Source organism: Mytilus galloprovincialis, chromosome 3 (assembly GCF_965363235.1).
Source record: "Mytilus galloprovincialis chromosome 3, xbMytGall1.hap1.1, whole genome shotgun sequence".
Classification (NCBI taxonomy): Eukaryota; Metazoa; Mollusca; class Bivalvia; order Mytilida; family Mytilidae; genus Mytilus; species Mytilus galloprovincialis.
The window spans coordinates 94,072,171-94,094,426 of NC_134840.1; the positions used below are offsets into that span (position 1 = coordinate 94,072,171).

Consider the following 22,256-nt stretch of genomic DNA (forward strand, 5'->3'; position numbering starts at 1 on the left):
TACGTTATATAGCTATTTATATAATACATTTCTGTCCCCTAAAATATGTTATCACTATCCGACTAAATTGAAACAGCCCAAATGATACTGGTAAATATTATTGAACAGTCGCACAAAAATTTGTATAATGTCACTATACCCTTGAGTTGCAGTACTAATAAAATTCAACACATCGGGGTTCAGCTGAACATTCGTATATACCAACCAATGATCTTACCCTGGATTTAGAGCGAAGCTTAATAATTCCTACATTTATCTAAAATCTCTTTGATCATTTAATTTTAGCAGAACGATAATTTACAATCGTCTTAAATATGCAGGAAATGTGTGCCACTCAGTGGAGTAAACAGTGGTTATTATATAATCACAACTTGCAATATATATTACATATAGTCCAATTTCTACCGAAAAATAAATCAATAAAAATGGGGCATTTATTCAATAAATTTGGTACAAATTTCCATCCTCAATGTGTTTTTCTATAGAATTAATGATGACTCGCATTAATCCATCAGGTTTGCCGATTGCTGTTTCCTAAGAATTTATCACAACTGTCGATTTCTTTGTTTATTTCCGTAATCCCGAAAGCAACCGAGAATGACAATATTGTAGGGCACCACACGCTGGTATGTAAATAACGTGCCATGTTTCAAGCTAATTAACATGTCATTAAATTGCGTGCGGCATCGCAGATGAAACGTTTGAAGTCAGGTCGTAGTAGTTCCTGTTAATAATACTTCCATGGTCAAGATAACCTAGAATCTATATCAGAGCCAATGCAGCAAATAAATGTTCTGCTAATTCTACATAAAAGGCACAAATAAAGGCAAAATCTAAATCATCTTACATATTGTTTAATAAATTAACAATGGAAAGTTGTTCATATTTGTACACAATAAGCTTGACACAAATTATACTATCACCAGGCAGTGCATTCATACACATTCATACAGTCAAACAAGGCATAAAACCATCAAATAAAACCTATAGCACTTTAATCAACCTAACATACTTATAATAAAGGCAAACTCCTCTATAAATTTGTACAGTGCCACTTTTTTCAAGCTTGCAGCCAATTGTTTTGTAATGATTTCTGATGCTGCATATGAAAATTCATTAATAGATAATTATTCTCATCTATATCATCAAATATCAATTCTGACATATTTTTGCCATTTACAATGTGTTTTAAATATATTTTCTTTCAATTGACTAAAAATTCTAATGAATAGAACATTTAATTTCATGAAATTATTTTCTACAAAATAAATTTATCAATTTACCCTAAAAATTTCACTAAATATCGATCAAATTATAATGAAGATGACTAATCTTTAAAAAATTTAATTTAAAATATGAAAATTCCATACCTTACAAATGAAAAGAAAGATATTGGCACCTTATACAATTTTACTTTTATCACATAAATTCAGCAAACAAAACAATCATCAAGTTTATCATTTTGCTTAATAAAATTATTCTGCAAATACAATATGTTTAAAAATACCACTGAAATATCATTTTAACATTGAAGGTCAAAATACTTAGATTACACTAATACCCACTTATTTTGACATTAAGTAATTCATTGTCAGAGCCCTATTTAACAATGCGAGCTCAAAGGAATATCTATCAGACTACCATAGCCAACAGAATCTATATTTTCAATATTATTTGTCAATACAGGGTGACTTATTTATTTGTGAAAATATTGGCTTGCCATTAAAACAAGAAATGAAAAGTAATATGAACTTATGAACCATATAGATGCAAGCTTATCTGATTATCAGATTAAGAAATTTTCTTCAGAGAAATTCAATGATATTTGTCAGCTCAGTGTAACAATATGTCTGATATGTCAAGGGGAAAGCAAAACTATCTTTGTGACAAAAATTGGGGTTCTCTTCATTGTAGCATTGAGATAACATCTCTAATATGAAATAAAAACAAATTTGTATTATCTTATCTTTCAAACAGTCCATACTGAATGTACTACCAGCAGTGGCTCCACCTCCAATGCTTTAAAGTTAATAAGTCAAAACTGTGTTGATTTAGGAATTACAAAAGGTAGTACATTACAGCATGCAATACATATAGTACATTTCATTAAGGCCACATAATATAATCCATGGATTCTCATCCCTCTATACTGAATATTGTTGACACTTATTATATTGGGCACTGTTCTTGAAAAATCTAGTTTCATAAATTCATACTTATTAAAGATAACAAACCATGTCCTGCTGAGATTTTCAAAAGTTCAGTTCTGATGGACTTCACTACCACCATTCACTCCCACTTTAAAAATAGTAGATGGGGATCTTTTTTTTTGTATACTAAAAAAAAATTCTGTATCAAAAAATGGAACAAAATGATATTTATAATGTTTCTGGACAAAAGAAAGGTAGAAGGATGAGACTCATGGAACTTATTTTAACTGGCCTATTCAGCACTTTGTCATGGAATGAAGTCAAATAGTAAAGCATCATAATACATATGTAATACCTTATTACACAAAGCTTTTACCATTAACCAAAAATAGCAAATAGTATGGGAAAAGAACAAGTAGAAATTAATTATATAACCCAAAATATCATTTAAGTGTAATTTCTCTAACTATAACCAATTTACTACTGCCAGCATATATACATATATTTTTAACTTTTGAACTTTCTATTGTAGTAAGATCTTTTCTGAGTTTGAGATCTTGAATCCTGGGTATCATTAATAACTCCTTGGTTTATTTTTAGACATGATGTAAGACTACATTTTATGATGAGATCATCCTTATGAACTGAGTATCTAAGCCTACATATACAGCCTAACAACGGTTTTATTTTTATCTTTTTTGTTACTTTCAGAAAAATCTTTATAAATACATTTGTATGTCAACATTTCTAATTTTTCCAATATTTACAGAGAAAGGAATGAACAATTTACCTATTCAAAATCTATTGAATTCTGGGTAATATTCTACACCAAAAAGGTTGTTATTGGCTAACAATGTCATCAACAATGGGAATTCAACCAATGACATGATGTTATTTTCATTTTGGGGTGTAAACAATGAAATTACCCATAATCTTTCAGATTCTGAAATTCTAATAACTGGCTCTTAAATAATTTTAATGAAGCTTAATATGGAATACTTGATAATGATTCAATCAAACGCTGTATCTTTTGTATGTACACAATAACGTGATTCTGAATTTTGGAATATATCCTTTAAGAATTTAACATGTGGAACATACAAAAAATAAAATAAAATGAGTAATAATTACTTGTCAAAGAAAATCCAGTTTTAAACTGATCTGTGCATATAATATTTCCAGTCTAATTGTGTTATGGTTAATTATTACATAATAAACACATCATTCTCTTATTTAATTTATACACCTCATGAATTTTCCAAGGCTAATACAATATGAAGAAATCATTTATATCTATGTAAGCAATCATTGTCTATTCTTCTATAACAGTAGACTATTTTTCCATTCAATCGTTTTAAAAAGAATTTGCACAAAATTTGAAAGACTGAAAATGAATTCTGAAAACCACAACACTCATAAATATTGATGATTTCACATTTGATACATTTTGTTTTTACAGCAAGTTAGAAGAAACTCAGAAAATTCTGCAACATTGTTTCCTTAAACAAACTACGCTTACTGACATTAATGAAGCTGTTTATGACTCAATTAAAAAATTATAATATTGTCAATCAATTTAAATTCTTTCTCTCTTTTATAAAGCAATTGATGTTGCTCAAAATGGATGGAATTTTTTTAACTGTATTTTTTTAATTTGAAATCATGCTCAAAGTTGACATTGACAAAATTTTCTGAATTACCTTCTGTTTGAATCTACTGTACTGAATTTTATCACATTTTCACACTATGATGCATTCTAATGAGTGAATGATGGAAGCGCTGTATGATACATTTGGAATGAACTCTTGTCAATACGGAGTTGCCTACCCTTGCCCCATCTAAATTTGTTATGATAAGACACCATTACTGAGATATAATGTTAAAATATGGAATAAATAAATTACATTGGATTAATGGCGTAAAATGCCATATTTACAAGAACTGAATCTGAAAGCGGCAAGACGAAATCTGACGATGCCCACAAATTAAAATCTCAAAAAAAAGCTTGTCAAATATTGCATTATTGTACATGTAGTCTAAAACTATAGCTGTTGTCAAAATGGTCGATTAATGAGTTGATCTGAACTGGCAGTCCGTCCTTGTCGTAAATCACCATAAGAACGCCTACTTTCCTGAAATCAAAGAAAGTATGTTTAAGTTATTTTCTGTATATGGACTTACTAAAAGAGTTCAGGTATGTTTGGTATAATACTGTCCTACTTATTTTCAGCCTCATCGAATATTTTTAGTAAATTTATTGTTCACCTTTCCAAAATTAATGCAGTTGTCACTTAAACCAATCAATATTTTTTGTAAAACTGATGTGCACTGAGGCCTACAGCCAATAAGTTTAAGTTTATGCAAGGAAACTTGTCAGCCCTGCCAGCACACTGTACTCCATTTTAATCATCAGGATAGCAGTAATAGATATATTAAGGTATATAGATATAGGAAGATGTGATATGAGTGCCAATGAGACAACTCTCCATCCAAGTCACAATTTATAAAAGTAAACCATTATAGGTAAAGGTATAACCTTCAATATGGAGCCTGGGCTCACACCGAACAGCAAGCTATAAAGGGCCCCTAAAAATTACTAGTGTAAAACTATTCAAACGGGAAAACCAACGGTTTAATCTATATTAAAAAAAAAACCACACATATGAACTACATAAACAGACGACTGTACATCAGATACCTGACTTAGGACAGGTACAAACATTTGTTAACTTTATGGAACTGATGACTTATTTTCTTGTTACATATGAACTATTTGTCACTGGGTGTTACAGAAACAAGGAAGGTTTATCATAATAATTTGAATGACGGATGGATGTCTGTTTAAAGTCGATCGACAAATTAAATGCATATTCAGGACGACACATCTGGATACTTACACTTAATTTTTCCTCTTTATTATTTGTGGGGAGCACTGACATGGAGCTTGCTCTTTTCATACTGAAAATACAAAGGATAACATCAAAGTTATCTTTAAATCAATGAAAACATAAACAACTCAAACTTCCTTCCTCCTATCATAAAGAAAAGATAAAAGCATTTTAGAATTTACATTTCACTTCATCAGATACACTGTACAAGACTAATTTACCACAGAACAAATAACTTTCTTTACTGCTTTAAAATAATGTTTTTTTTTACTCAAAAAATTCTATTTATGCAATTGTTTTTCAAATGTTATTTTCAGGGTCATTCTATACAGGTTGATGCTGTGATGAAATCTGCTCTATGTATAAGGAACGCATTTAGTGCAGGCATTTTGTGTTGGAAACTGTTCATGTTTAGGTGTGCATCTTTCAAAACATTATTCTAAAAAAAATGTATATATCTAAATCTAAAAACATATTTTATTTAACATAATCAATCCATATATTTCATATTGAATACATTTATACTTATATAATATATATTTCAATTCATAATAAGATAATACAACACAAGCTAGATTTATGAGGCTGATTTTGACATGTTCATAGATTAAATTCTTAAGTAACAACCCTGTAATTAACCATATCATTAATTAATATTTCTATAATCTGCATAAATAGTCTAGACAAAATATCTGAAATACACATAATAATCAAATATTTTGTCTATCTGAGATCTATGTAAGCTGGAAAAAACATGATCTTGGATTTTATCAAGCATAAAATAAATAGTTCTACAATAAAGTGTGTATTATATAACTTTCAAAGGAGAAGAAATTTTTGATTTTTCAAAATTTCAAACAGAAATATAAAAAAAAATAAATATGAACATGATGAAAATCCAAATTTTTGTTCAATTTTTTTTTTCTTTTTTAACTTAAAATCTTAATATCCAAAAATTTTAATTTCATCAATAAAATATGGAACAAGTGGATAGCCAAAAAAATATTCTATCTATTTTGTTAATTGGCATGGAAAATAAATTCCAATTATCCAAAAAACCATTGCTTGATAAAATCCACATGTAGATGGTCTAGCGGTCTGAAAAGCTGAATGTCAAGTGCAGATATACAAATGTATATTTAGGATTAGTGATACAAGGGACAAACCAATACTACAAACCTCCTTCCCGACATATCGTTAGTATCCCCGTCATTTGTACCCCAATAACGAGGTAGAGGGGTATTTTGTTCATAGTAATACCAGCTGTTATAATAAATCAGAATATTAATATGGAATCACATCATGCAAGTCTATATCTATAAGAGGTCTATATGTAAAACCAGATCCTTGTTATGTTTGCTATATCAATAGTCAAGATAAACCTAACCAAAAAATTGTTCTCTCTTGTTTATTAATTCAAAGCAGGTCAAAATGTTACTTTTTTGCACTTTTTAATAAGTGCTCTTTACATTTATGGTTTTTACTTAAACTGTAACTTAATTCAGAAATTATTGCTTTTTTTTGTATAATTGCAAAAATTACAACTCATTTTTTAATTTGATAGCTTTATTTTATGTAGCATTTTCTGAAACCTCAATAGTTCATCTCTATTTTTAATATGCAAGCAATAATTTAAGAATTTAAACTATTTATTTGGACTTTTTAATTTTCATTTTCCTTTTTGTGTGATTTAAATTTAAAAGATTTTCATCTAACATCTGGGTTTTATAATTCCACTTTTTGAAGTTTCCAAGAGAAATTACATTTATAAGTCCGGTAGTGATTTGTCCCCCATTTAATGAAACATCAACCCACCGAGAGTTAATTTTAGTAGGGGTTAGACTGTAAGTCCATATAGCCCATGGGGAAAAAATAAATCTTCAAAATTGGGGGAAAAAAATCTTTTAAAGTTAAGTTGATATAGCAAAATATGTATCTAAATACAGACCACCTCCCATTTCCAAATAAATATTAATATATTCCTATAAAAAAAATCTGAAAAAATCCACTAAAACAAAGTTATCAGTGTTACTTTAAAATATGTATAGAATGGAAAAGGGGTATACATTTCAACAAATCATTATCTTAAGTTTGTGTGCAATCTGCAGCATTTACTACAAGCCCCCTACTCCAAGACCAATAAACAACTTGTCAGGCTAGTAAAAATTCCCACAGAATCTTTTAAAAATTCGCAAAATACCTTAAAAAAGTCATCAAGGTCAACAAAAATATTGGATTGAAAAAAACATACTCATTTGCAAAACCAGTAAAACACATATACAAATTTTCTTTTAATACAACTGTAATCACTTTTAAGAAAATTGGCATTATGCATAGAAACAGTGCCAAAACAAAAATAAAATAACACACCATTTCTACTTTTGTGAAAAATTTCAAATCCTAAACGTCAAGAAAGGATATATGAAGGATAAGAGAAGAAAATTATTTTGAGGTGACTTTTTAAAGGCCAGAAAAACAAGACGTTCTAATGTTATACACGACTAGCAAGTTATTAGCATGTGTTATATTGTCTATAGAAAGTAATACCTGCTATTGCAATCAGAGAGCGTGAAGACCAAAACAGGCTCACTACAAAAACACAACTTCTTTAACAAATCTTTGGTAAAATGATATTTTCAAATGTACAAAAATTAAAAACCAAATATGTGTCAAAACTGACAGAATCGCCAAAACAATTAAGGTCAAGTTGCAGTAATATAATGCCTCGTAAAAATCTAAAAAGCTTTTATCCAGCAATTTTCTTACTTTTGAAATGTCCGAAGCGTATGCAAGATAGCCTGTGGATGAACCCTTGTTTTTTTTACCGATCAATGCTTTTGGGAACATAATGTTGGAATCCCCATGTGTTGGAAATTGGAAACCCTCATTACTTGAAAAGGGCTGATTGAAAGGCATAACAATTAAGATGTAGAAAGAAGATAATTTTTCTAGAATCCATCAGGAACAATAACTCCTGAACCCATAACAGTTTCTACCTGTATGACAGCCAACAACCAACCTAAAATTAGTACCCTGTAAAAATGTCTGAAACTATAAATGAATGCAATTCAATTTGACAATCAACAATCAATCAATTGTGTAAAGTCTTTGTGGCCCAAAGTTATCTTAACTTTATATGCTAAATAAAGACAAAGAGTTGTGAACTAAAAATATTATAAGATTGGAGATTTTACTTCAAAACTTAAAACCCTTATTTGGCATTTTTATTAGGAAGATCATATCATAGGGAACATGTGTATGATTAGACTTCCTTGACGAAAAACTTTAACCCAAAGCAGGACAGACAGATGACTAATGAACAAACGAATAGACGGATGCAAAGACCGGAAAACATAATGCTCCTCTACTATTGTAAGTGGAGAAATAACAGTGCCATGCACAAGTATGCAGAAACTTTGATATAATTTAATCTATTGGACACAAAAAATTAAACTTGCTATAAGATCTTAGGTTCATTAAAATAAAATTAAATCATCTATAAAATTTTTATCTGTATATGTAAAGGTTGGTCTCAGGTTAAAAAAGCATTCCACACAACATTTAAAACACCTTTTAAAATTTAGCATATTCCCAACAAGTTGTACAACTGTCCATAGAATCAAATTAGTTGGACATTTCTACTGTAAAATTACTTCAACTTGACCTAAAGTAACTGGTGACATTTTTCATTTTTTTATTATTATGTAAGATTATTTAATTTTTGTATATATTCTTCTAGTTCTGAAAGATGTTTTGTTAAATAACACATTTTTTCACATCTAAAAATAACCTTACCATTGCAAATATAAAAGTACATATACAAGTAATTTTTAGTAAAATGAAGGCAATTATAATATGCAGTAATACAATTGTTAACAATTTTTACAAATAACAAACTGCTCTATAAAGCTGCAAGCTTTAAAAGTGAGTAGGGTTCATAAAAAAAGTAACCACCAAATTAAAAAAGAATGGGAACGTTACACTGATATCCGCTTACCAAATCTCGTGTTAACAACACTTTATACTGTTTACAATATATAAATGCAAGGCAAGATTAAAGCAACAGATGAAGGACTTCCAATGTAGGTTACCCACAATTCCTCCATCACCATAGCAACTTACCTCCCAGAATTCTCGTCACCTTTTCCTTTTAATTTCTGCACCAGTTTTGCACTGCTACGTCGTATCGAGGCTCGTAGTTTGGAAAAAGACCCACTTCTCTTTAATTTGCCCTACGTAATTTGAAGGTAATATTTTAAATGATGGAAACAAAAGTTTGGACAAAAAAATGCAAAAAACAACCGAGCTGCTTGAACTTAAAATAAACCAAAGAAACTCAAAGTTTGCAATTATCATTTTTCAAAGCTTATTTTCTCTCAACATTTAAAACATTTTTTTTTTAAATTTTCTGCCAAATATTTGTAAAAATATTGTGACAAGGTCGACTTTAAGGTAGTATAAGTACAACACAGCCATAGATTAAGTTACGTCACTGTTAATAAATAGCAAGCTATATTTCGGGATTATCACACGTGCACATACATATATAGTTCCGGTCAAATTTAACAGCTTGTCACAATACTACTTAAATACAATGCGTTTACTATTAATGTGAAAGAAAAATCATTGAAGTGAAAAATTAGCAGGAGGCATGCACTCTGAAGTAAAGACTTTGCACTCATGCAAAAATAACCACGCTTTAAAAACCTAGCTCAACAATCCTTTTCTTATTCATTTATTGAAGCCCCAGTTAAAAGCATTATGATATGTTATTGCATTTCTTCATTCCGTGGACAAATTTGAAATTTGACAAAGTTACTTTTTTTTTCAATACAAAATTATATGAATAAAATGTTCAATTCTGTATTTAATCTTAAGGTCCCTTTATTCCAACAGTTTAAAAAAAAAACATGCAGGGTTATGGGCATGCAAACAGATCACTGTTAAATAGCAATCACCAATCAGAATTTAAAAAATAATTTAATTAAAATTTAACTTTACAAAATAAAATTATAACGAAATGGTGAAAAATAACTATCCTCCAAATAAATAAGAAAAAGGGGAGATAATCATTCCAGGAAAGCATGAACAAAATAAAATTATAAATAGCAAACAAAATGAACAGCAGGATGTGGAAAAATGACGGGGTTTCTAAATGTAAAAGATTTTGGCTGTGCAATACTTATACTTACCGGAAACGAATGATACTTACGTCATCGTATTCCGTAGAATTATTGTGAGATATGTTTTCCATAGAGCCTTTGAGTACTCTATCTCGGCTGGCCGATCTCCGTCGGTTGTTGTTTGTATATTCACTGCCTATGTCGGTTAAGTTGGTCTGTTGTTTGACAACATCTAAGGCCTATCAGAAAACCAAAATGTGTCAGGGAAATAAAAACATATGTCTTGCCTTGCCTTTCAAAATGTTACCCCAATGTTACGATACCTTGCCTTTCTCAAGTACCCAAATGTTAATCTTGCCTTGCATTTTATAGACAGAGAAAGCTTCTTAGAAGATAGTTATTAGTTAACAAAACACTACAATTACAAAATCATCTGGATTCAATTAAGACAAGTTTCATCGTCTTTTCTGCCAAGAAACAGCTCTCTGGAAGAATCTAGATATACAATAAGAAACAAACACATGCCAAAATCAGCCTCCTTCTCATGCTTGTGTTATTCATTATGTGGTAGAAAACTTAAAGAAGTTTTATAATTATAAAAGTTGTTAATTAACTAGAAAAATATGTCAACATAATTTCAAAGATGTAAAGAGGAATTTATGTGATAATAAATGCATGATACATGTGTTGGGTGGACCTAACTAACTTAAGGATTCTTGCATACACAATTTCAAAGAGTATATCACTTGCTAAATATTGACAATCAATATACATGAACTACTAAATCAAAATGTGGATTCATTTATTTTCCTGGGCATTATTTTTTAAGGAGAAGGGGGAAATTGTATATTTGTGCAAATTTGATTTCAGGGTTTTTAAACATACCAGATACCATCTGATAGGTTATTTGTCAGAAAAAATGAATCCACAGCAACAAAAAACAACCACATTTATGAATAAAACAGCAATAATACATACAAATGTTTATCAATGGTGACATTTACAATTCAATCACTAAATGTAATGAACATGTAGTAAATAAATCAGTAGAAATAAAATCTACAAATGTAAGGCCATAAAAAACTTCACTAGACTATCATTCCAAATCCACATCCATCTTAGCAATTTTCATACTTCCAAAATTTCCAGATGTGTCTTTCCAATATTTCAAACTCTAAATTGCAATAAGTTTTTTTTCAATAAAGCATAAATTTATAATCTTCATTTTGCCAACTAACTTTTCCTTTTCATTATTGCTTTAGCTGTTCAAGTTCATATCTTAAAAGCAAACTTAATTTAGCATAGTTTTTATGGGAAGACAATTTTGAGACTTAAGAAATGTTTGTCATTTGATTATTGGCGTACTATTGGCATGGTACAAAAGCCCAACATAAAATACTTCAATTCAGTTCCCATTTTTAAAAGTGAGGAATACATGTATCTTTATCTATTTATCATGGCCTAAATCTAAACATTGCTAAGAAACAGCAAGCTAAAAAGTAATGTATGTAAAGTAATTTCTATCAATCCCAGTTCAGCCCTGAAATACATTTACTGTAAAACCACGATGCTTGCTTTCTTGCATATTTTTTCACTTCATGTTTCCCCAATGAAAATAATCAAATGGCATTTTGGGTAGGCATTAAATTGATTAACCTTTTCATTTCATATGAACTACAATATTTTACAACTACATTAAAATCAGTACAAACTTTTAATTTTGATAATATAAAAAAGAAGATGTGGTATGATTGCCAATGAGACAGCTACCCACAAAAGACCAAAATGATAAGTTCACTAAAAGAATTCTTCTATCACTTTGTATGAGCATTGTCATCTAAAATATGTGCCTTTATGCAAGTTATGATTTGAAATACTCTGCTTTTCAGTTTGCTCGGTTAAAGTCTGTAAAATCCATGATTTTTTTTTCAAATAAATATGAAAATGGAATTTCTACTTTTTTATCTGTCTTTGTACAAAAACATACAATCCTTAATACACCTACAATAATTTTTAATTCTCTATCAGTGCTAATCCAGAAAAAAAACTATGTGGGGTGCTGGAAGGCACTTTTATTATGGCCTTCACCCATACATGATTTGAACTTTGCAACCTGACCCTACCCATACAACAATAATAAAAGTGTCATCAAAAACTTCACCCAATATATTTTTCTCTGGAATAGCCCTTTAACTTAATAATGAGAATCTGCTTCACAAAATTATTTTTTTTGATATTTTATTTATTTAAGTTTTATCAGATTTTCATTTTTCACATTTTCATCTGATTTTTCTTGATGGCATATGACTTTTAGAATCATATAAAGTCTTTCAGGTAGAAGTTGAATATTGTAGTTTAAATAGGACTGTTTTAAGTCGAAGACAAATTTCATTGTTTTTCAGCAGCTAAACGATCTGCCATGATTAGAATTTTTGTATATTAAAAGAACATTGAGTGCATGATCAAAAGTAGCTTACTGTAGATTTATTAATATTTGTTGAATACCAATTTTCGTGGATTTCGTGGGTACAGGGGAACCACAAATTTAAATTTTCAACAAATTACAAATTTCCTAAAGAAATATATGCAGACTTTGCCAAAACCACAAAATTAAATATCCACAAATCATTTAAGTTTTCCTCCATCCACGAAAATAAATGATTCCACAGTAAATTTCTAATCTTAAATCTTTCTCTTTAAAATGACCCCTTATTCTAAATGATTTCCAAAAAGCAAAAAAAATTAAAAATATAAATGTCAAAGAACAAAATCCCACACAGATATATACAGAAAAGTTTTCATATTATATAAATATCAACATTCACAAACATTCCAAGCTACTTACATTTTTCTTGGACCGCATTGCACATTCCTCTAATGTTTCGGCAGCTTCATACTTTCCCTGACGACGATATAAAGCGCCCAAATTTTTTAATGTTGTGGAAACTGTGGGACTGTAAAAAAATTAAAAATATAACAACTATAATTTTGGCATTTTGATTTTATAACGAAGTACTTTTATTTTATTCATTGGTGACTTGTAAATGGCAGTGTCATGTCATCTACCACCTTTAATATTTAAATAGTAAATATCACATTAGCATACCATGTCCAACAGAAAGGGTTTAAACTGGGTGGAAACAAAATTTCAATGAAAGATCTATATTAGTTTTCATCTGTTAACTCCTGTTTAATAAATATTTGCAATTGGATTGGATACACTTTAATAAATAAATAATTGTCAGTGGCTGTTTTTGAATATGCAGTAGAGATTTGTTCTAGAGTGATGATGAGATGGTGTAATAAACTTGTACCATAGTAGTCATAAACTTTTGTAAACTGTTGAGTTGATGATACAGCATACAAATCAAAACTGGTATTTCTATATTGACTCACATTCTAAATCTAGATCACAATTCTATGCTTGGTTTGGCAGCATTGATCTTATTCAATACAGGTAACTAACACTTCACACAAAATCAACATCATCCGGAAAAATCAATCTTCAATTTTTTAAGTAAAATGTTCTATGAAGAGATATCAAACTGTGAATAGTCCATACGATAACACAGAGAGGATTTGATTTGATTTTTGGTGTTTTAATGCCACTTTTAAGCACAGTATTTAGGCTTTTTCGTGGCAGCCAGATTTTATTGGGGGAGGAAGCTGGAGTGCCCAGACAAAACCACCACCCATCAATTGGAAAACTGACAATCCTAGTCAATAGACAACTTTTGAGTTCGTTGCAAATCTGTCAAAAACTTTGGTTTTAGTGAAAATCATTCATGCTTTTAGGGGTGTCGTCACTTCCATTCCTTTGTTGAGCGATTGTTGGAAAAATAATAATGCTATATTGCACGAATTATTCGGCAAATTAAATTCTTATAATTGATATTCAGCACTGCTATCATAAGGGAATTGTGATAAGGTACCTACGGAACAAATAGTATATCTAGTTTATCCTGCAAAAGAACGATCATTAAGACACTTGATTAATAGTGCAGGAATACAGGCCACCCTTCCATCTAGTAAATGACGTCATAAAGGCAGGCATAATTGACAACTTTTTTCGGGTGACAGACAAACTCGAAAGTGGTCTATTAAGATTGAAGTCCACACAAGCACAACTGGGGTTTGAACTCACAACCTGAGTGTTGTCTGGCTAATGATTACAGAAGTAACTACTTAGACCACTCCGGCACTCGGCCACAGAGGCTACCCAACAGAAAGATGAAGAAGATAAATAACAAACAAGGACCATAGAAAACAATTTAACCTACCTGTCTATTTTTGCAGTTTTATGCCAACCACCATACTCAGGCATTGGTGTTCCATCTTTCAATTTTCCCTGGAATATGACATAAATAAATTTATAGATATTACCTTACTCAATCTAACCTACAATAATAAACCCTGTATTCAGGTGCGTAGTATATGCATAAAACGTTCAGCATGTCGAAAGATATTTGCCGTTTGTTTCTACATAAGAAATTCAAATTGTCTGTACCAAGTCAGGAGTATGACATTTGTTATCCATTCAATTGATGTATTTAGCTTTTGATTTTGCAATTTGATTACTAGGGACTTTCTGTTTTGAATTTTCCTCAGGGTTCCATTGTAATTTTCTTTTTTTAATAGTGTTTTTTGTCCATTTAGGACTTGATATCAAATCTTCAGCTGTTTATCACTAAAACTTTATGTTGACCTCTACTTATGATTGACAAGTTAGCACAAGTTTCTCTCTATATTTACCACATATGAATCTGATGTTATCCATCTCCTTCTGATCTATTAAAGATTACTTCAACTTCATTTGAACATAACATTGGGTGTTCAATGTCCTTGGCTAGCAAATCTGGACTTACATAGATGACCCTTTTCATTAATTAGAAAATTGTTTAGAAACTTTAGCACCGACTCCCTCAGGCAAATTTGCAATCAGTTTTGGTCCTTTTTAGTCATCATGTTGAGGACATTAATGCATACAGCAACTTTCAAATGTTAAGGTTTTGAGCATCCCTAATGAAGGTAAATCCGGTTGCAGTATATTTGTAAAGTGTTTTTATTGCACACAAGGTTTTTTCTATTTCATTTAAAACAGAAACCTTCTCAACATAACATAGGTATATCTACAATCAAAACTATTAGAAGACTTGTATCAACAGATGAACTCTCATCTAAAGTTGTACTTCCTCTTACCTTATTTTCTTCCCTTTCCTCAGCTTGCATCCATATAGGTTTATTATCACCTGAAACAAAGAAAACGTTGACATAAGATACATCTTTTTTTACTGAACTAGTAAATTTGTTTAGGGGCCAGCTGAAGCCCTCCTCTAGGTGCAGGATTTTCTCACTGTGTTAAGGACCCATTGATGGCTTTAGGCTGTTTTCTGTAATTAGGTTGGGTAGTTCTCTCTTTGACACATTCCCCCATTTCTTTTCTCAATTTTACATTAAATGGTACCAAATACGTAACATAAATTTATCTATAATTCAAAGATAAGAGTGTTACAAAAATATTTTTTTTTATTGCACTCTGAAACATATTTGCAACGTTCAATACTGTCCCCCACCCAACCTATGGTAGTCATATAAATGGAAATCATAAAATCTTATCTTCTTTATTATAACTTTTAAAGCAAGTTAATAACGTTAGTACTACCTGTACGTGAAACTGTTTGATAAGGGTAACTCTATCTTAAATATCCTAAATATCATGTATTAGTTCATCATCAAGCTTACCGTCCACTTTTCCAAATTCTTTTTCATGTGCTCTGGTTAGTACTTCTTTATATAAAGCTTCAGCTAACTTATATTTTCCTTGTTTTAAATAAGCTGATGCCTGGAATAGTATAAGTGTGTGTAAAATTATCATACAATTTAACTCGTCATTCATGGAGTACTCCAACTTAGTTACCATCTTCAATAATTTAAAAATTCTTTATCTCAATTTTAACAATTCTTTACTCAAAATCAGAAATAATCATTTCACAAAACAAGAGGCTCTCAAGAGCCTGAATCGCTCACCTGGTAAACAATGCCTTTGGCCATGTTTTTTGACGAAATAGAAAATAAAACACAAACTTTATTTTAAACACCCTACTGATCATTCAAATGAAGTTTGGTTGAATTTGGTTGAGTAGTTTTAGAGGAGAAGATTTTTTAAAGTTAGCAAATATGATGAACAAATTGTGAAAAATTGTCATTAAAGGACAATAACCCCTTAAGGGGTCAATTGACAATTTTGGTCATATTAACTTATTTGTAGATCTTACTTTGCTGATCATTTTTGCTGTTTACAGTTTATCTTCATCTATAATAATATTCAAGATAATGACCAAAAACTGCAAAATTTCCTTAAAATTACCAATTAAGTGGCAGCAACCCAACAATGGGTTGCTTGATTCATCTGAAAATTTCAGGGCTGATAGATCTTGACCTAATGAACATTTTTACCCCATGTCAGATTTGCTTAATATGCTTTAGTTTTTGAGATACAGTGTATAAGCCAAAAACTGCATTTGACCCCTATGTTCTATTTTAAGTAACGGCGGCCATTTTGGTTGGTTGGCCAGGTCACCGGACACAATTTTCAAACTAGATACCCCAATGATGGTTGTGGTCAAGTTTAGTTCAATTTGGCCCAGTAGTTTCAGAGGAGAAGATTTTTGTAAAAGATAACTAAGATTTATGAAAAATGGTTAAAAATTGACTATAAAGGGCAATAACTCCTAAAGGGGTCAACTGACCATTTCAGTCATGTTGACTTATTTTTAGGTCTTACTTTGCTGAACATTTTTGCTGTTTACAGTTTATCTCTACCTATAATAATATTCATGATAATAACCAAAAACAGCAAAATTTCCTTAAAATTTCCAATTCAGGGGGAGCAACCCAACAACGGGTTGTCCGATTCATCTGAAAATTTCAGGGCAGATAGATCTTGACCTGATAATCAATTTTACCCCCATGTCAGATTTGCTCTAAATGCTTCGGTTTTTGAGTTATAAGCCAAAAACTGCATTTGACCCCTATGTTCTATTTTTAGCAATGGCGACCATGTTTGTTGATAGATCAAAACTTCGGATACAATTTATAAACTAGATACCCTAAGGAACATTCAGTTAAAGTTTGGAAGTATTTGGCCAAGTAGTTTCAGAGGAGAAGATTCTTGAAATAGTTTACGATGACAGACGACGACGGACGACGACGACGGACGACAACGGACGCCAAGTGATGGCATAAAAAGTTTGGACAAATGATCTTGAATCAATTTAATTCAAATAACTAGTTTTTGTATAAAATATCTCTGAACTTATAAATTTATAAATGCAATGTTTGTGTTTAATATTGTGGACTCATTATTATTTGTTGGATTCCAATTTTCCTGGATTTTTTTAACAGAAGGGAACCACAAATCTAAATGTTCAACAAATTAAAAAATTTCTACAGGAATGTGTGCAGACTTAGAAAGCCATAAAATCTTATATCCAAGGAAATGCAAGTATCCTCAATTCAAGAATAAAGGTACCTATGAAAGCAAATGTATCCAAAGAATTACAAGAAATGCAACTAGTCTACGAGGGAAATAACTGAAACTTCCATTTCAAAATTGGAACAAAATATATTCTACTGAAACAAGTGAAAACTTTACATCCTTCAGTATTTTGTGGGTTATCTTTAGATTTCCAGTAATATAACATGCATTTATTATTTTGAAATAACATCCTAATCTCTGTTATATAGATCTGCGTATGTACATGTATATGTTTTGCTCCAGTGTTTATAGAATTTTAAAGATTTTTTAATCATAAATCATCTTAAGATTTCCAGTAATATTTATACATGCATTTAATATTGTAAAATACCATCCTAATCTCTGTTATATAGATATTTTAATCACATTGTACTAACTTTTGATTATCAATTTGGTGTTTTTTTCATGCTGGCAAAGAGTAAATATAAACTAGCATGGGAGGGGCTATTTAAATTTGACTGATCACATAAAAATAACTAAAATAAAAACAAAACAATATAAAACAAAGAGAATTGTACATGGATAATTTAATATTTACATAGAATACTAAACTTGCAATTAAAAATTGTGAAACATGATAGAATTTTTTTTAAAGTTGATAATGTATAGTTTCTCTCCATACATGAAATCCTCATATTATAAGCACTATACACAAAATCCCCAAATAATAAGCTCTATAAAAGCTGCATTACTATATGTGTATGTATGTTATTGGGATGATCAATAAATAGGAGTAATGTTGATGATAATGAGGTCAAAATAAAACCAGGATAGATTTTTTGTATGTTTCATCACTTATTCAAAAAACACAGTCCACTAATAGATACTAGTTAAGTGTTTTAGCTTTTTCTAGCTTTTGGACAGATGGAAAACTCCAACAACAAAGACTCTGAACTTTAAAAAAAATCTTCTCCATTTTTCTTAACTATTTCCAAAGTATTTTAAACAATTTTTTAAGGGATGGGTAAATTTTTCTGAAACACAAATCTAAACTGCAAGCTAGCTCTACGAAAATTGAAATTTAATTATATTTTTGTATTTTTCTTACAGAAAGTTCCAAAAAAAAGAAGCTTTTTGTTATTGATTATTTTTTTGGGGAGAATTTTAAAGAACAAAGATGGGCTCACAAAAAAAATTTTGCAAACTTTAAATTATAGTACAGATATTTGAATGGTAGTATTTTACCAACAACAAAATATAAAGTTAAAACATAAAGAAAGTAATAACAAAGGCAAAAAGAGTAAATAACTAAAATAAAACCTTACCAAATTATTTTTTGTTTTAGAAACATTAGGATCGTCTGTACCTAAACGTTTCAAATAAATTTCTAAAGCTCTTCTATAATAATGCTCAACCTGTAAAATCAACCAAAATCATGCAAAACACAACATATAAACCAAGCAAAAAAAATATTCCATATAAACAGGTTTATGTCTTCACACAGGTGGAACTTTTCAAGAGATGGGGTGTGCTTCTATTGAAATCCCAGAACACTAAAGTCAATAAAGAAACCAAATTCTTTTATATGCTGATTGCTTTTCTAAACATATTGTTTTTCAGCTAAGAGTTAATGATTGATAAAAGAGATTATTGAATTTTCTCCATAAAGAATGTGATCCTCCATAATGACATACATACAGCAAACTATAAACAGAAAGCAAGCTAAAATCTGCTTAAATCTATGCCAAAATTTGCTTTCTGTGTGTAAAATCTCAATTTGTAGAAATGATCCTAATACATTTCCTTTTTCAGTAGCAGGAATATTTCCCCAAAAGATGGTCCCAACCTGTACTATACCCATACCCACTAGCCTCACTAAAATTATTCCTGAATTTCACCCATATCACTTTAAACCCCACAACTGTGTGAAAACAATATATTTCAAAATAAAATAAAATTTAGCCACATGCAATGTACAACATCTAAATACATGTTCTTCTTGGGTAAGGCACAACACAACATGACAACATTGTCATCCTTACCAAATTATTCTTGGTTTTAGCAACATTTGGATCGTCTGGACCTAATTTACTTTCATATATTTCTAAAGCTCTTTGATAGTACTGTTCTACCTGGAGAAATCACAATAAAAACCTTTACATCACAAATGAATTTAACCCACTTTATACTTGATTTTCAAAGTTTTCCGATTAAAAAAGCATTTATGTTCTATTGTCGCAGTAGCCTGAAAGATATCTACATGTTCAAAATAATTCATATTGTGAATAAAACAGATCATCATGTGTGAATAAAAAGAGATCCAAATATTATTTTGATATCTTTTAAACAATTTTGGTAATTTATGCCACATTTGTCATCTTTCATATATTGTATGTCTAATGAAGATGAGCTGTTAATATACTAAACATTCATACATTTTCTTGGTAGCTATTTTTTGTGAAGAAACCTTGTATTCAACTTACAAACATTTAACAGACCTCATCATATAATGAAAGATCAACTGTATCAAGTGTACATATTTACGAGAGCGACTTCTGTAAGCCTAACTCCCACAATGCAGTGCTAACAGGCTAAATTGATCGGTACAAATAAATGTTTACTAAATACCTAGGTCATTAGGAAACAGAGCAGCCTACCACTTGTTGATGTGTAAATGTAATAATAAATCTGTATATAAGTCATTTAGATATCTAAACAATTAACAACAAAAAAAAAAGAATATTAAAGCTTATGTCTATTGTTCAAACTATTTGCTGACGATTAAATGGTTTTTTCCCCCAGTATTTCTTGTCCCTGGGTGCTATCTCATTGATGTATACCTCACATCTCTCGTGGTTCATTTAACACAAAATGTCATGAAATACTTGGATATTATCATATTTTACAGCGGATTCCATTGAGGGTGTAGCAAAAGGTAATATCTTTGGTTAGCTTGCTTGTCAGCTGAACCGTGAAGTCATTATTAGGTCAGGTATACTACCCTCCTTTCAAAGTAGCATAGTCCAACAGACAGACTGGTTTTCTGTCAGACTAGTCTATTCTTAAAGTAGGGTAGTTTACCTAAGCGAACAATGACTTCATGGTTCACCTAACAAGCAAGCTAACCAAAGATATTACCTTTTGGCTACAAACTCAGTAGTATCCGCTGTAAAAAAAATTAAAAAAAAAATTTGTATGTCTGTTCTTCTACATCATGTTCATGTATAATCATTTCTTACTCAGTTGACAAGACAGTAGGCTCTTATTAAACAAACATCATTGACAACTATCAATTACTAATATGTTTGTAAGATAAGAAGTGCCTTTTGCTTTTAATCTTTTGTTATTCAGGTAAATAAATATAATCCCCAAGTTATGTTGATGCTCTCATGTTAACTATTTGAAAAATGTTTACCTCTTCATATTTTCCTTGATTTTGACATAAAAGAGCCAAGTTATTAAGCTGTTTGGCAACGTCTGGATGATCTTTACCAAGTACCTGTAAATATAACGTTAAATATAAATACACAGAGTTTAAACATACCAATGAAAGTTCATTATCTGACTAAATATCAATATAAGAGTTAATAGTATTGTCTTTGAAGATTTGAGGACATGAATTCATTATTTAATGGTTTCAAATTTTTAAATACCAAAAACTGTTATATTCATTCTTATGCAATTAAAGAGAAAACATCAAGATCAAGAAATGAAATCGGTCACACAAATGTCAATCATGAAATTGACTTCATAAAATTTGTTGTATTATCCTATCAAATGAACATAATAAATAATGTTGCATTGGAACGGTCAATTTAGCAATCAATCTAAATGGATAAGTTGAACAGACTTCTAATTCTGTATTGCCCAATACTAATTAGTAGATGTTTCAAATGAAATCTGGATTGAACAATTATGAACAAAAGATACAGTTAAATAATATTTTGTGAAAAAATGAATCCTAAAAAAATCTATAATTCAAACAATAACTTTTAATGACTTTTTGAAACGAAGAGCAGCATGCTTCAATCTATTGCATTGCACTAGAAAAAATATATATAAAAGATGAATGCAAAGGCATATTATATGAAATAATAGCTATAACTGCAACAACAATGGTCTTTTTTAAGCTTTGTTGATAGCCAATGTTATGCTTCCTCTAGCAAAAAGAATTAATAAAGAAAATTTGGGAAGGAATAGGAGCTGACATAAATTTTTTGAAAAATTTCCTTTTGATTTTAAATACAGTCTGACAGAAAAATGGTGATCAGTTGAATAAAATGTTATAACTGCATTCTATGAAATGGAAAGCTCCATGCAAACAGAAATTACTTTTTTTTTTCTATTTTTCACATTCCCACTATTTCAATACTCACTTTTTCTCTTATTTCTAAAGCACGTTTACATAGAGGTTCTGCTTCTTTGTATTTTCCTCTCTTGCCATATAACACAGCCAAATTATTTAATGTTGCAGCTACCTGAAAATTCAACAAATATATTCATGAAATATGATTACAACTTAACAACAATGTATTTATATGATTTTCTGCTGGAAGAATATAGCAATTGAAATGCTTCAAACCTTGTTTATCCCAGTAAAAACTTGTGGACTGATTTA

General features: G+C 30.2%; 1 protein-coding gene across 13 annotated transcripts in view; it reads right to left on the minus strand.

Annotated features, from left to right (window-relative positions):
• Positions 1 to 838: 838 nt before the first annotated feature.
• The window catches only part of LOC143069428 (kinesin light chain-like), a 47,971-nt gene continuing 26,553 nt past the window's right edge, over positions 839 to 22,256 (minus strand). For 6 of the 13 annotated variants that reach the window (XM_076244049.1, XM_076244054.1, XM_076244053.1 and 3 more), the window contains 12 exons: positions 22,015 to 22,116; positions 21,054 to 21,137; positions 18,964 to 19,053; positions 15,904 to 16,003; positions 15,361 to 15,410; positions 14,442 to 14,509; positions 13,007 to 13,115; positions 10,251 to 10,400; positions 9,161 to 9,270; positions 6,218 to 6,301; positions 5,048 to 5,108; positions 839 to 4,282 (listed from right to left, as the gene is read on the minus strand). In XM_076244049.1, the coding sequence (XP_076100164.1) occupies positions 4,205 to 4,282; positions 5,048 to 5,108; positions 6,218 to 6,301; positions 9,161 to 9,270; positions 10,251 to 10,400; positions 13,007 to 13,115; positions 14,442 to 14,509; positions 15,361 to 15,410; positions 15,904 to 16,003; positions 18,964 to 19,053; positions 21,054 to 21,137; positions 22,015 to 22,116 (1,086 nt within the window). In that variant the 3' untranslated portion in view covers positions 839 to 4,204. Of the gene's footprint in view, positions 4,283 to 5,047; positions 5,109 to 6,217; positions 6,302 to 7,585; positions 7,628 to 9,160; positions 9,271 to 10,250; positions 10,401 to 13,006; positions 13,116 to 14,441; positions 14,510 to 15,360; positions 15,411 to 15,903; positions 16,004 to 18,963; positions 19,054 to 19,680; positions 19,771 to 21,053; positions 21,138 to 22,014; positions 22,117 to 22,256 lie in introns of all 13 variants that reach the window. The other 7 variants (XM_076244048.1, XM_076244052.1, XM_076244046.1 and 4 more) reach the window with 5 other exon arrangements.